Source organism: Pempheris klunzingeri, chromosome 13 (genome assembly GCF_042242105.1).
Source record: "Pempheris klunzingeri isolate RE-2024b chromosome 13, fPemKlu1.hap1, whole genome shotgun sequence".
Lineage (NCBI taxonomy): Eukaryota > Metazoa > Chordata > Actinopteri > Acropomatiformes > Pempheridae > Pempheris > Pempheris klunzingeri.
In genome coordinates this window covers 16995528-17011455 of record NC_092024.1, presented here as the reverse complement: position 1 = coordinate 17011455, position 15928 = coordinate 16995528, and the positions used below count along the sequence as shown (strand labels likewise).

General features: G+C 41.2%; 1 protein-coding gene across 1 annotated transcript; it reads left to right on the top strand.

Annotated features, from left to right (window-relative positions):
* Positions 1 to 14108: 14108 nt before the first annotated feature.
* LOC139212471 (protein FAM163A-like) lies at positions 14109 to 15267 on the top strand. The gene is made up of 2 exons (XM_070843019.1): positions 14109 to 14201; positions 14890 to 15267. The coding sequence occupies exons 1-2, from the start codon at positions 14109 to 14111 to the stop codon at positions 15265 to 15267; spliced, it is 471 nt and encodes a 156-aa protein (XP_070699120.1).
* The last annotated feature ends 661 nt before the right edge of the window (positions 15268 to 15928 follow it).

Here is a 15928-nt window from a genome sequence, read left to right as displayed (position 1 = left end):
AACAGTTGTGCAGTAATATTTAAAGAAGAGGACTAGTCTTACAATGTGCTTTTTGGCTTTAACGCAGTGTAAAATGAAGAGGAACATAAAAGGAAGCTCAGCTAAAAAAGAAGCAAAACTCTACCTGTGGAATAGATGGTGGCACTCCTTAATGATACGATGTGGGATTCGACGACAAGTTCTGGGTATATGGCGGCAACATGCAGCGCTATACTGTCCCTCAGGGCTTTAGTGGTGATGACAAACAGAACTAATTAGTTTTCAGTTTATTGTGGTCTAAGCTGGGCCTCCCTGGTTGATCAGCCTCCTTAATCTCCTCAGTGGAGAATACAGGATATTAAGGACAGGACACCTTTCCTGCATTACACCAAACCAAACGGCTTTAACGGACAAAATAGATTCTGTGAATATGAACCACAAACCGAGGAACAGACACGTCTTAGTCCTTGCGCTGCCTGTACGCTTCACCTCAACTGAGTGCAAAATAATCCAGGAACATCCTTAAAGAGGAAAAGCAGTTCTTTGAAGGTCGAAGAAGTGAAAAAAAAATCCAATTTTTGACCCTCCAGGATTTTCTATACAGGTTTTGTGATGTTTCTGTCTGGTGAGCTCAGGGGCCATGAAAAGCACTTGACTGTTTTGATGTTTGGTGAAGACTCTGGAAGAGGGGTGACTGTTACAGGTCTTTCAAGCCTGCTGTGATGCTACGTGGCGTTCAGCCAGTATCTTCCAGTGAGTTACTTCAAAGGTAAAGCCTTTTGTATGTGATGTTTCCATTAGTTTAGTCTGTAGTGGTGCTTTATATAAGAAAGGCTTTATAGAGAAGAATAAATCAGTTTATGTTTTTACAACCATAACAAGATTTACTATAGATATATTCTCCTTGTTGCCGTGCCTCACTGGATTGCAGCAGACAATTTTGGCCTGTCACCTGCAATAAAAGATTTCATCGTTCATCTTGAGCCTGCAGTGAGACACCTTCTCTTTTCCAAAATACCTCACATTCAGCTCTCTGAATTCATTTGCAAAATCCGTAGCCAGAAAATAATTTGTTGCATGCTGATGACATTTGATTGCCCTTTCTGCGTTGAATCTATGGCTCAGTCAGGCTGTACTTTGGCACAGCGGTGCTTTAAGCTAAATGCTTATGTCAGCATGCTAAAATTTAGCATTATTTACCACGTCCACTAGCTCAGGTAAGCATGTTGCCGTGCAAAGTACAGTTACAAATAATTGAGAATTTGTTTTCAAGTATTTTATCATAAACCACACAGTATTGGACATGTTGACATTTTAAGCTGGTGATAGCGCTAGATGAAAAATTAAAGGAAGTTATAACGGTCTATCCTGAGGGGAGCATGAATGATGGCAATCCATCCAATAGTTGTTGAGACATTTCACTCAAAACCGCACACCTCTAACTCATGGTGGCACTAAAGGAAGAGTGAAGGGGCCATCAAACTCAGCAGGATTTATCCTCTGAGGAACAGGAATATATGTGCAACATTTCATGGCAATCCATCCATGTTGATGAGATATTTTAGTCTGGACCAAACTGGTGGGCTGGCTGACCAACACTGTCATCCACTAACAAGTCTTAAAAAAAAAGTATTCCTTTATCTCTGTACGTTAAATTAAAAAAAAAAAAAAACTCTAGACAGCTCATCCATCATCTGCTGTTATCTATGAGGAGAATGAGACTTTACCTTTCCTCAATGTCTGCCAGTGCAATAGAGAGCAGCAGCGTCTCAGCACGTCTTTGGATCAGGAAGTCATAATCCAGCTTTTGGAGTATGTAACTGTGTCACAAATAGTACAAACAGTAAACGAACTCTGCCTGCGCTGTCGACGCTAACTGGTGGTCCTGCTGAGAAAGGCTTTGTGACTTTGTCCAAGAGACTCGTGCTCATGTTGCGTTCTACTGCCAGAAGCCATTCTTCCTCGTTCTCTCTCTCTGTCTCCATCTCTTAGACTGAGTACATACGCAAAGAGGAAGTGTATCACAAATGCATGCAGACAAGCTTGTCCGTGAATCAGAGAGGATTAGATTTGTTCAGCGCACACACACACACACGCTCTCGGCTTCACCCTGTGTAAACTTTCCACTGCTCCACTCTGTGTCATTCCTGTTGTCATTCTAATTTCATCTGAGGAACCCTGCCAAGGCAATAATGAACTCAAGTCATGAGGCAGAAGCCATGCTGAGTGGTTGTTAGTCGTTTTGTGTGTGTGTGTGTGTGTGTGTGTGTGAAAATGAGAGGGAAGGTAAATGGAGGACGAGATGGTGTTCAAGAGAGAGGCAGACCAGGTTTAAATTTCGCATGTTGTTTGTGTGTGTGTGTGTGTGTGTGTGTGTGTGTGTTTCTGTGTGCTGTGCATAACATTGTGCTGGTTTTAAATTAACCAGTGTAGTGGGGTGTATCATCTAAGCCGCTGTAATGTGTCGACTCCTTTATTCAATTTGAGCTGTAATCTTAGAGCTCCCCGTTGGCCTCCCTTCATCAGCCCCCTGCTACAAAGCTAGCTTAACTTAGCCAGAGACACACAGAGGCAGGGGGAATGCTAAAGAGATGAGCCACTTCTCCGGATCAAGATTATACTTAAACAAATGTAGCCCGGCTAAATCTCCTCATTATATGGGTATTATGGTCAAGATGGATCTTGTTTGCAGAAGCAGTTTAAGATGGTTGGCTCCGGTTGTTTGAGGTTATTAGGAGGATGAAGATGGTGTAACAAAGACGTATGAAATAATCCTTTAGTTGTATGCATGCATGTGAGGGAAAGAGATGATTTCCTTAGTGTTTGTCTCGTAGTGAACTTCAGCACCACGGACAGCAGCGTGCACTCGACGCTTCCTCTGAGACTTTAATTCCTAGACCTTTTTGTCTAGACCTGCGTGCGGCACACTTATGAGGGATTTCAGACTTCAGGAGCTTGAAACATCTTTTCAATGCGCTCATTCTGACACTGCTCGCTCTCTAATTTTTTTTTAGTTCAAACTATCTTTTTAAAGGTCCCAGTGTCTCATGAAAATGTATTGTAAAATGTAAATAATGGCTTTATAAATGGTTGGTTGATAGAACGTTTACTATGCTTTACAGAAGAGTTATGTACCATCAATAAGACTTTTTGGTTGCCAGGTTGCCGTCGATAAACATGAATAAATCATTAATAAATGCTCTTGAGGGTGCAGTTAAGTCTTAATAGAAGTTGTAAGTCTTAATAAGGGGTAGTAAACATCAGTTCCTCGGTAGAATATAGAAATGAATTCATTATCAACAGGTCACAACATTCATCAATCAAAAGTTATAAAGTCACATGCCATTTTTAAATCCTCATAGGTCACTGATGAGAAGCTTTTACAACAATTCAAGTATGTCATTGTAAATGTAAATGCATTGCAGCTCTTTTCCATAAGGTCAGAGCTCAAATAGGCCATTGGTACAGCTCTAAAAAAGACATCAGTAAGAGGGAGTTTTAACAACCTGGCAAACCAAAAGTTTCTTTTAAGCATTGCTAAAAACTAATCTATAAAACCTCAGTAGATCAACCATTAAAAAAGCCATTTGTCACAGCCTGTTAACCCCTCATATTGAGTATTATAATTCCCTATACCTGTACTTTAACTCAAGGGTGGAAGAACATCTTGTCACTGTAGTTGTTTCGTGTAGCCTACATGTGTAACTTTAGTGGTCAGTAACTTGTGGATTTTGGACTTTTCTCCCTCTTTGGGTTTTCCATGTCTGCAGCTGAACTTTTAACTCTCATTTTGAAGTTGTAGCTTATGTAAGATCACTAGACCTTTTATTTTTTATTATTCATTAATCTTTAATCAACTTTGGTATCCTTTTTTTTTTTTCTTAAGTATTTTAGCTTCTCCATCTTCTCTACATTGAGCATTGTTTTTACCTTCACCTGCAAAGATTCCTCCAAAACGCATGAAAGGACATGAACAGAAATTTGATGTGTAGGTTTTGACAGGTTTGGTTACAAGAGGTGTCACAGGTGTAAGTAAGGATTACAGAGTGAAGGAGCCTGTGTAGGCCTACTTTACAGAGACACCAGTGAGTGTATTACTCCACCAGTTTTACGCATTCCTGTCAGGATGGTGACGACCCCCTGCCCACCAACACCACCACCTCCACCGCCGCCGCTGCTCTCCCTCCCCTCCCATTATCCCGGTAAAGTGATATCACCACGGTGTGCGGTTGACACTGCCAAACCTCCTCGCTGCTCTTCCCACCCCGCCCCACCGGGACCGGCGGCAGCGGGTGCCAAACCGCCCCCCGGGATCCGCGCTGAGGACGCAGCCATGCCGAGCGACGACACTCAGCAGCCGGACCGCCGCCTCGTCTCATCCGCCTCCAGCGCTTCACTGAGGAGGAGGAGGATGCCGTGAGATCCCCCACAGGCCCTCTCTGGCACCTGGCTGTGAGTGATCCGGGGGGAAAGAGGGTAAAAACCGACGGCGGATGATGAGCTGATGGTTCCGGGTGTAGAGCGAGCGCAGGAGGGCTCCGGGAGTCTTTAATGACCGGGACAGGAGAGGAAATCACCGGACTTTATTGTGTGTGTGTGTGGAGCCGCGAACGATACTGGACAGACCGCAGTTATACACATATTTATATATATAAAATAGAAAAAAAAACCAAAACGGATCCCTCAAACAGGTTGCTGAGATTTCCTTCAATCTGAAAGGTGAGACATCTGGATTTTACTATCATCCGCGCGTCACTGAACGCCTCTTCTTATCAATTTATCCGCTTAATTGAGGCTAATCAGTGATGTAGCAGCTGCTGAATTGATCTGCGGCTGCCAATTTAGTTAAAACATTTTCTGTTTCTATGTCAGAAAAGTATTAAATGTGGTTTTTGTTTCTTGCCAAGTGGTCGTATATACTGTAGTTTTGACATTACTTGCAGTGATGTGTATCCTGAATCAGTCACATAATCTGGACAGTGAGGTGAGTAAATCGATTTCAGGTGGTTTTATCCTCCATCTCATTCATGCTTGTGACAATTTAACATTAGAGTTGGCTGGTTGCATTATACCAAAAGAGAAACAGACAAAGTTTGAGGACATTAATAATATGAAATATATTCTTTATCCTACACGATTATGGTCTTTTATACAGATTTAATCTAACATGATATAGATATTTTTATATGTCAGATGTCACAGTGGGCCAATTACACCAATTTCTTATCTGTAATAGCCTGTGAGCGCCGACTGAGAGTGTGATGAATGAATGATATGAGAGTGATTAATTGTTGAATTTATGATGTGAATGAAGACAGATCCATGTGAACCCCCCCCCCCTCCCCAACCTCTCAACCAAACCAGCTCATTTACTGCAGCTGCAGTGACCACATCACTGCTGGGGCCCGAGGCGTCTCCTGGCATCACGGTTACAACTGATGTCATGTCTTTTTTCTTTTTTTTTTTTGCTTTCCCAGAGGGCTTTGCAGCACAGTGGAGGATGCTATCCCCCAGATGGTGACTTTTACAGGTAAGCTGTGTGTTTGAGCGTGCCTCTTCGCATTTTCTCTCTCTGTACACACACTGTTTGCCAGACTATTACAGGTCAAACAGGAGCCAACTATAAAGCTTTTGCCACAAGGTTGTTTGTGTGGTGCCTCTGATCTCTGCTCTGCACCTCAGGGATCTTGCTCTGGGCGAACTGTGAAACTGAATGTGTTCACTTGTGTTTCAGATCTTGAACTGAGACCCCTGCAGCTCATCTGGGGTTCCACGATTTCCCTTTTTCTTTCAACATTGGCACAGAATTCATCCCCAGCTCAGTCTTTCTCAGCTCAGTTTCTTACAAATTTAACCATAAAATATCCAAAATAAATAACAGTGAGGTAATGATGACACTTGGTAACCCCTCCGAGCACAAAAGGAGACCAGAAGCGTGTGTATGCAGTCAGTCATATGGAAAAAATGGATGACTGAGTTCCGTTTAGACTATTTGAAAATGAAATCGTCCACTTTTCCTCCCGCTTTTTTCCCCCCACTCTTTGCAGTCTTTGTTCCCTCATGCTCTAGCTGCGGGTGTCTCTGTCCTAGATGTGAATGTGTTCCTCTCCTCACACGCTGAGATGAGTGCTTTCAGAGGCAGACGAGCCAGAAAAGTCCCGATTTTACTACCTGGCTAAATTGCCCTGTGATGGAAAAATATTGTTAAAGGAATGATACTTGAATAATTGAAACCCCAGGGCTTTAAAATTGCAGGGACTCACTGTGATTTCCAGTGAAAGTTAGAGGCCACCTCAACGAAATATTCATATCATTATTTAAGAATGGATATATCACGGAGCCACTCAGGTACTGTCACCCTCTCGCTCCATCTCTCTCTCCCTCCCTCTATGTTTCTGTTTCCCATCTATCCCCTGCTGTAAAATCATCTCCCAGCTTCTCTGTTTATTCTCTTTTAAAAGAATTAAAACCCCTCCACACCACAACCCTGCCTAACGTCTTCTTAAATGGGTCCTTAAAATGAAAACACGGATGAGTTTCAGCTTTCAAAATGATTTAAATATGACAGATGCATATTCTGTCTGTTTAGCTCCAGTGACAGAATAATGAGACCCAAAAAATAAAGATGAATAGGGCGCTAAGCCAGAGTGATTTCCCCGAGACATTTCACAGAATATTTACAATGAAGTAGAATATATTGGGAATGATTGCTCCATTTGTTGATTGACTGAAAATTAGTTGAACATTTGCTGGTTCCAGGTTTACAAAATATAAGGATTTGCTGATTTTCTATGTTTTAAGTCTTTATTAATGGCTTTTATACTGTTGATAAATAACATTTGAGATGTCACTATGGGCTCAGGCAACTCGTGATGAGCATTTTTTAGCCATTTTTGAACATTTTTATTAGCTGGAGTGGGGAAAGCTTAGGGTCGGCTCTGTCCAAAGTTAAGACAATATGGGGAATATGTGCTGGACTATTTCTTGGTCAGGCCGATTGCAAGGCAACCTCAGAGTTACAGCAAGACTCTAGGAAGTCACTGTTCCTGGCCAAGAACTAGTTTAGTGTAATGTGTAATTTTTTAATGCCTTAGTTTTTGCACAGATCAAAAGAACAAGATAACATGTTAATTAGTGACCTGAGGAGGATTTTTTTTTTACTCTTCAACAGCGGCTAGCTCTTTCCCCCTGTTTGTAGTCTTTACGCTAAGCTAAGACAAGACAAGATAGGCTAAACTAAGATAAGCTAAGCTAAGCTAACTAACTGCTGGCTCCAGCCTCATATTAAACAGATAGATACGAGTGGTATTATTCATCTCATTTCACTCTCGCCAAGTGAGCAGATAAACATGTTTCCCAAAACGTCAAAATATTCCTTTAATTTATAGATTAAGTTGTGTTATCTAATTGAATTTTCCATTCAAAGCGTATCTCATTTCTGTGGTTCACTCAGGTATCATATTGGAGAAAAAAAACTCCTATTTCTAAAACCCAAGTCATCATCACATCATCCCACGCGAGACTTGGAGGGAAGCAGTGTTTTTACCTCTCCAGCTTTCAATTAGGAATATGTTTGTTGGTGGTTGTGTAAGTGTACACACACGCACACATTCATCACAAAAAATGTGTGTACGAGCTGGTTGTTCACACACGCACACACTCTTCTGTGTTTCTGTGTTCGCATTTAGCTGACTGCTAGGATCATTTCATTTCCCACAGAGAAAACGAATTAAAATATGACACCTCTCTCAGCTGCCTCTCATCTCCCGCTTTTCCCTGTGTCAAGAGACGCTAAATATAGTTCTGCAAGTGGGGTGTGAAACCTCTCCACCTCTTTCAACATTTCTAACATTATTAAGGTTGAAAGTAGATGATGTGGTAGCTTGACGAAGGTGCAATCATCTCACCAATCAACTGCTTTTAAGTAGCCTAAGTTTTGTGCGTGAAAGAGAGAAAAAGAGGGAAAGGGTAAGAAATAGATCACCTTTCTTCTTCTGTATGTTATGTCTGGGTGGTATGGTGAAAATCAACATCACAATATTGATAACACTATTTTCTGATTTTAAGTAAAAACTTTAGCACAAATCTTATAGATATTCACATTTTCTATCATATATGACAAAGAAAAGCATCAAAGACTCACATTTGAGAAGCTGGAACCAGAGAATTTTTGGCATTATTGCTTGAAAACATTACTGACATGATTAATTGGTAATCAGAATAGTTGCTAGTTAATTTGTCTGTCGACCGGCTAATCATTTCTGCTCTGTTGTGATACGCATGAGCTTCAACTAGCATTGCTATGAAGAAGAAGCCAGTCAGATGGTGGAAAATGCAGCTACCAAGCAGAAAAATGAGCAGCACTTTTACTTTTGGCATACTAACGTGCTGCATACTATCTACTCAAACAGTATGTGCTGCACACTGCCTACTGAAGGAACAATTGAGTATGCTAATTCCAGCAGACTGTAATACATCTTCTCTGAGTAGCTCCTGCTTCATGTTCAACAATAGTGATGCGCAGATTACAGTTATATCCGCGGACCAGGTGGGGCAGTCATAAAAATTAACATTCTGATCATTGGCGGATTGGTTGTGGTGGTTGAAAAAACACATCAGTAATGGGGAAGATAAATACAATACAAGCAATAAGCACATCTCCACCTTAAGAGAGCTGCTGTGCGCATTTACGCACGCGCACAGCAACTTAACTTCATCGATTATTTAAGTGGCCAAACATGCAGACAGGATCAAATAGGATCTAATATTGATTTATGTTCTGTGTTCTTCTGCACAACCTTTGGATGTTCACACACATAGCCCTGGTTCATACAATGAGATTGTAGTAAAACTGTGTCCATCAGAGCTGTCTAAAACATTTATTTCAGAAGCTAAAAATGTTTTTATGTTCCCCCTGGAAAGTTTCCTCTGTCCTGTCAAGTTTATAACTACAGTGTATAGTTTCAATGTGTAAATGTCCCACAATATTAGCTGCAGTGACATTATGGCGCGCATGGAAACATGAGGAACTACTGAAAGCAGCCTCTCTGATCTCTAATGTTAAATCATTATAGAAAACACTCAGGCATACAAGAAACAATTAAGAAATCATTTAGAAAGCTCAGGCTGCTCCACGTAACTTGAAAAGATGAAATAATTAATTCTCTAAATTAGAAAAAATAATTTATCCTGGTGGATGGCGGTGGATGTTTTATCCATACATAATCTGCGTGTCACTCCTCGCTATCATTCTTAATTATTTCATCCAGCCGTCACCCTCAGCAGCTACACTGTGGCACTAGAACCGTCTCTCTCGTGGTTTGCCATTGGAGAGTCTGAAGATACGCAATGCATTTTGGGGCGGCCGAGTATGACAAGTGAGCTCTCGGCACATACTTAGAAATTCTTGCCAATCTAGTAAACATCTGGGAATTTCTCACCTACACAAAATGCGCATACTATGCAGTTGAAAACACTCCATACTCAATTAGACGTCACACTTAGTATGAATAGCACCTTAGTGTGCCATTCCAAGCACAGCTTCTGTCTCTCTCACACACACACTCATAGGCACTTGCTTTTGTGCTGTCAAAATCCCTGCAAATCTCAGGGGTACACATTTTCTTCAGCCTTTTCTTGCTCAGTAAAAAACTAGATCCTATACTTACTGTCATTGAAGTTCATTTGACAGCGTGCTGGTCACCTGGGAGTCATACACTTAATTGCTTAAAGCAGGTTTTGTGTTGTGGAAATCAGATGCCTGTTGCCTCCTCTGAGACCGTCTTAGCCCCTCCAACCCAGTCACTTATCCAAGTCAGCAAGCTGAGGGGATTGCTGGCAGATCCTTTAAGTCCTTTCAGGCTACAGGGATGTGTTGTTATCTAAGGGTTGTTACATGTGTGTGTTTGGTCAGACTTGTGTTTGTGTATGTTTCTCAGTTAAATCAGACAGCTCTGAACCTATATGAACCGCGCTGGCTAACATACTCTGACAGCGTTTGAGTTGAGTCTCCCAACCTCTGTCCCTTGTCGTCTTTGTCTCTCCAGTCTGTTGGAAATTCTCCAATCTGAGGCTTCACCTCAGCAATCCCTTTCTAGCATAATTTGGTTGCATGTTAGTCAGAATCACTTATTTTTGGTTCTAGTGAGACTCCATTGCTTTGTCCGTGTTGATATGCATCAGAGGAGGCTATAATTTCTGCATTAATGTGGCGCAGGTCTTGCGTTTGAAACGTGTTGAAAATGAAATGTGCTGCGTGGTGAAAGAGGAGCATATGACTAAAAGTGTGAATGGAAGACAAAGAGAGTAAAGGAGGCAATAGGAGGACAGAAGAGACACGAGACAGAGAGCTGAAGAGGGAAGAGATGGAAAAATGGGGAGCAAGAGAGAGACTTCACATCGCTTTTAACGACATTATCGTGGCTCGTGGTGTATATAATTTAGTACGATGACGCAATGGAAGATACTGCATCGAGTGAGCTGTCTGGGAAGGGAGGCTCACATGCTCATTTCAACACACACACACACACACACACACACACACTTCTCTCTGTGATGGTGTTAAATTAGTCAAACATTCATGTGTATTCAGTATTAAATGATAACATTTTTAATCCTAATTTTTTTAAAGGTAGGGTACACCTCACTCACCTTGCACTTATTGTTTCCATTCAGGCAGTTAAAACGCAAAAGGAAAGACATTTCTGACCTGATTTGACTGAAGGCAAACTGGGGAACATGTGGCTCCACAGTCAGGCAACAGCCCAAACCACCCAACCCTGAACTACTATTTTTTTAACCTTCTGGCAAAGATTTGCCGGTTATGACAAGACAACAAGTGCAGGAACGTTTAAACCATTTCATTAGGCAATAACACTAAAAGTCACTGCAAATTACAGCCTTGGGAGGCTCATAGCTTTTAGAAAATTACATTAATACACCAGTAATGAGTTAGACGCTTGACTTTTTTTTTCCATCAATTTAATTGGGATAATTAAATGTTGTTCCTCCACCGAGAAATATCTGGATGTTTTAGTTAATCAACTTGAACAGTAGATAAACAAAGTCGTTTTGTGTTGTAATTACTCTAATAGCAGCGCTTCAGTGCCTGAACTCAACCATATAAATTAATTTCTAAATTAACGTCAAAATTATGCATTTTATACACTAATATAAAGGGGCATTCTCTCTCCATGCATTTATATTTGGATTGTGTGTTTGGTATTTTAATGTGACTGCCAGTAAGAAGGGATCAAGGCATCTGCGCACATATTCTATCTCTCTTGCACGCAGTTAATTTATTGCTCTCTGTCAGACAGACCTGTTTGTAAGGTCTATTTGAGACAGTACATTTGCTGTGTGCAGTGGAGATAATTACGTGTGCAGACTTGATTTCTTTTTACACCACTTTTGCTCCTGTGTGACTGTGCCAATCAGAGCTATTTGTTTAAGAGTATTTACCTGCAATGCAGAACAAATGTTGTAGGGGATTACACACCCCAACACTTGATTGCAATTTGGCAGTGAGTATTTGCGCATTTATCTGTCTTTTTTCTTGACTTTACCCTGACTGAGTATTTAAACTATGTCTGTCAGATATCTTGTGTGTCTTATAAGTTGTCACCAGTTCTCAGCACAACATAAAGTTGCATGTATGTATTGAATAGTAGTAAATGTAGGTGTAGTAAGTACATTTTGACTGTTTTATTCAATTGCCTTATCAGTATCAAAGAGACCATGTCATGATAATTTACCATGCAACTTTGAGAGGCGCTTTTGAGTCAGTCCCAATAAACCAAAAGCAACAGGAGATGCAAGCAGGAGCCAGATTTAGTATGCGGAAATTGTACTGCACACACGCATACAACATACTGGCCATATGGCAAGTGTGCACAGTAGGTGCCGCCGCATTCAGCATGCTAATCCATCTACGCCATCTACGAGTGTTATCCAAAGTGGTCCTGCTGGAATTTGCAGATGTTGCTTCTAAGATTCCTGTAGTGAATCTAATTGTGTGTAATTTATGCATTTATTTATATTTATGAATCTGATTGTGAGACCATGCCATATGAAACAGTGGATGTGATGTATACAGGCTAGTGCTGAAGCAACTAGTTGTTTAAAGTGATATTTCTGATAATAACTCCGTAGTTTTAAGTCATTTATTGTGTGAATATCAAGCTGGAACTCTTATGTGAGGATTGGCTGCTGTTCTCTGTCTTATATCACTGCAAAATAGATGTTTCTGGGCTTTTGGAGTGGTAATCAAACTAAATTAGCAGTTTGAAGTACACCACTTAAGGCTTCTGTGACTTGTAACAGTCACCAGTCATTATTTTTGACACTTTATAGGCTAAACAATTACGTGATTAATTGAAAAGACAGATTGCCCCGTAATGAAAGCAATCCTCAGCTGCAGCCGTGTATTTCTTTCATTTTCTTTTGACAGAAGCTTCTTTCTTGTCCTGCAGGAGTTCCACTGAGAGGAGGATTTGAGAGTAACACTCCACAGGCCTGTCATGATTTCCTGCCTGTTCACACTCGTCCATCTCTGCCTCTCCCGCTGTCTTCTAATGTAAGCGTCCATCTTTTCTATTCGAGCCCTGATATAACCACTTCATCAGGCAGTGAAATTATTTTTTGCTGTAAACTCACAACAACTGAAAAGATGATATTGTTAGATGCTGACATGTACAGGAGGGGGACAAATTAAAGAAATTTAAAATGATTGTAATAATGCGATTATTCATCGTCTGTCTGATTGGATGAGATAACTGATGCCACTGTCATGTCTGTATGTGAAGAAAGGAGTTGTAACCATGAGGTGATCAATTTAGCTTAGCACAAAAACTGAAATGAAGGGGGCCTCAAATACTTAATAATAAACACTGAATCCTATTTGATTAATCTGTGAAGAAACAGAAATGCCAAAATGACAATTTGTGGATTTAATGGGAGAAAAATTCTGCAACTACTTTAATTAACAATAATCTGGAATGAGCATTTGAATAAAGAGTGTCTCCAGCTACAGAGCCATTTTACTCATGTTGATGCTGGGTTTTATTTTTATGTAACTACCAGTTATTGCTGCTTTTCAGCCATTTATTTTTAAGTGGGAGATATCAAAGCTGTCAGAGATTTCTGATATCTCAGACTCAGAATTACAACCACATGGTGTGATGTGAACTGGTTTTCTGGTCTGAGTGAAACGACTTGAATGCAGCCATTGCACACAGACGAAACATTGTGTAGTGGCTTACTAATACTTCGGTGCTGCATGTCAAAAAAATCTCACTGATCCGTGTAGTAGGCATCAGCTGTGTGGCACAAAAAACAATTTCAATGTCCAGATGTCTACCTCTGCTTTCACTGATTCCTTTATTACCCTCTGATATTAACAAAGTTTATTGTATCCAAGTAGATCATTACCAGTCGCACGGTAGAGATGGCATAACCCAATTCGAGCCTTCGCTAGGTGGCTGCTAGGCGTCGCTTCCTGCGTAAATGCAGTCTGGTTATAGGTAACTGCCCCCCAGTGTACAAAAAGAGTACTTCAACAAAATAAACACAAAGGCAAACATCTGGATACATTTCTCCTCTGGAGTTGTATCATTCTCATCTGGCTCTCAGAAACAGAGTAAATATGCAAAGAAACATAACGAGTGCAAATGCTTCCCTGGTGGTTGGATTAGAGTGAACATAATGTGAACCTTACTGAACACAGACTGGGTCTGTGGTGGTTTTTCCTTCAATTTATCATCTATCTGTATCTGTGAGGCCAGAAACATCCCCAACTGTCTGATAACAGCTGCATGATAACCAGCTAGTTACATCATGTTTCATCAGTTGAGGTTACATCACAATCTTACATGACTATAGTAATTCAGTCTACATTAATTATCTTTTCAGGCATTATAAGAAACCTTTGTTGGACATAAATATACCGAATATTTGCAGTAAATTTTAGTTTAATCTCTACTGAAACACTATTGAAATCCAGATGTAAAATACACTCATTCATATTCTCTTTTTTTCCTCCGTCTTCTTCTCTGTCATTAAACATCCATCTCTCTCTGACCTTCATCTCTCTGTCACTGTGCATCTGCAGGGTTTGATGGAGAGCTGGTCGAATGTCAGCGGGAACTATTGTCATATCCGGAGGAATTCTCGCCGGAGTGATACTGCTGTGCATCGTAGCAGTGCTCTGTTACTGTAGACTCCAGGTATCACTGTGTTATTGTGTGTATTAACCTTTTGTGTGTTTAAAGGTATTTGTCTGCACAATATACATCGGAAATACACAGTTAAGTAAAAATATACTATTATTTTAACCTAACTTTGTTACTCTACTATTTACCATTATGTTACATTACAAGCATCTTAACTTCTGTTCCTCTTGGTGCAAGTTTAAGCTGGAGCCTGAGGGTGATTAGCTTAGCTTAGTTTAGTTTAGTGGTAAAACTGGAAGCAGGGGGAACTTTGGATCCTGGCTCTGTCCAAAGTTCAAAAATTTGCCTACCAGCTCCTCTAAAGCTCACTAATGAACGTGTTTTATCTTGTTTAAATGTGACACAAACAGAAATGTAAAAACTATAATTTATAGCTTTAGAGGGAGTTTGGTAATGTAATATTCTCTTGAAGAACAACAGTCTATGCTTTCGCCCATAAGTTCTGTGGAGCGTCTTAGCTGGTAGCCAGTTTCCCCCTCCATACATTCTGTATGCTTAGCTAGGCTATTGCATCCCCATTCTAGCTCTGTACTTAAAACAAAGGCATGACATGAAGACTTCTCATTTAACTATTGGCAAGAAATCAGATTAGCTGAATTCCCACAATGTCACATGTCACAGTATGTTTTCTAATACAGTAAGTGCTCTCTGCCCTGGTCTCCTCCTTGTCCACCCTGTGCAGTATTACTGCTGTAAGAAGAATGACTCTGAGGTGGACATGGGCTCCGTGGTGGGAGCCGACCCTCTCTCTCACTTTCCCTGCAACGCCTGCAACGCCCTCGCCATGGACGGCACGTCTATCACCCCCGTCTCTCTGGATCAGCTGGACTCGGGTTCTCACCGCAACCACTGCCCCACCTGTTCCCCGTACTCCCTTCGCTCTGGACTCACAGACGACATGCGAAACGGAGGGGAGCGGCTGGGCTTCCACACCTACTACGAGAACCCGTCTGTCTCTCTCCCGCTGTCTGCCAACCCGCAGGGCTCGTCCCCTCTGAGTTACTACAGTCCCACGGACATGTTTCCTCCCCCACCACGCCCCTACAGCACCCAGGTCTGACCTCTGCTGCACCTCACACTTGTAGAAAACCGTCCTGGCATACTTGCACACACTTGACATCCACACATCTAGCACACGCCCTTTTGTTTGGGACTAAATTCAGGTGATGGATTACAATACAGCACAATTAACACACGCCCACTTTACAGTACATTCTCACTTCCGCCACAGACTCCAGACTCGCTCCTGCCCCGTGGGACTCATGCATGGGAGTGAACCATAAACTGAGCCCACTGATAGATCCTCTGTGTGGGCAACAAGCCTCGCACCAAGCTCGTGGGGATCTGCAGACAGCAGCATAATACAGAGTTTTATGAGCAGGGAAATGTGACATAATGCTAGTCCAACCTCAGTTTGTTTCACACGGGGCTAAATCACATGTGGTACTAAAAAGTGTCTTTGGTAACCATGGATTTAGTGTAGTTTGATCACAAAAGACACGCTTAGAGACAGCCAAGTCAGTTTTCTTGCGTAGGTGCTACAGATGCAAATTTTAAGCAATTCCCATAAGCCATGTAAATAATAGATTACCAATTAATCATTAAAAGCTCATGAAAGTTGCATATTCTTTCCCCTAAAACCTAATTTTCAACAGTTGTGCACTGTTTTCACTCCACATTAATAATAAATGAATTAGACAGTTGAATCATAAGAATATTGT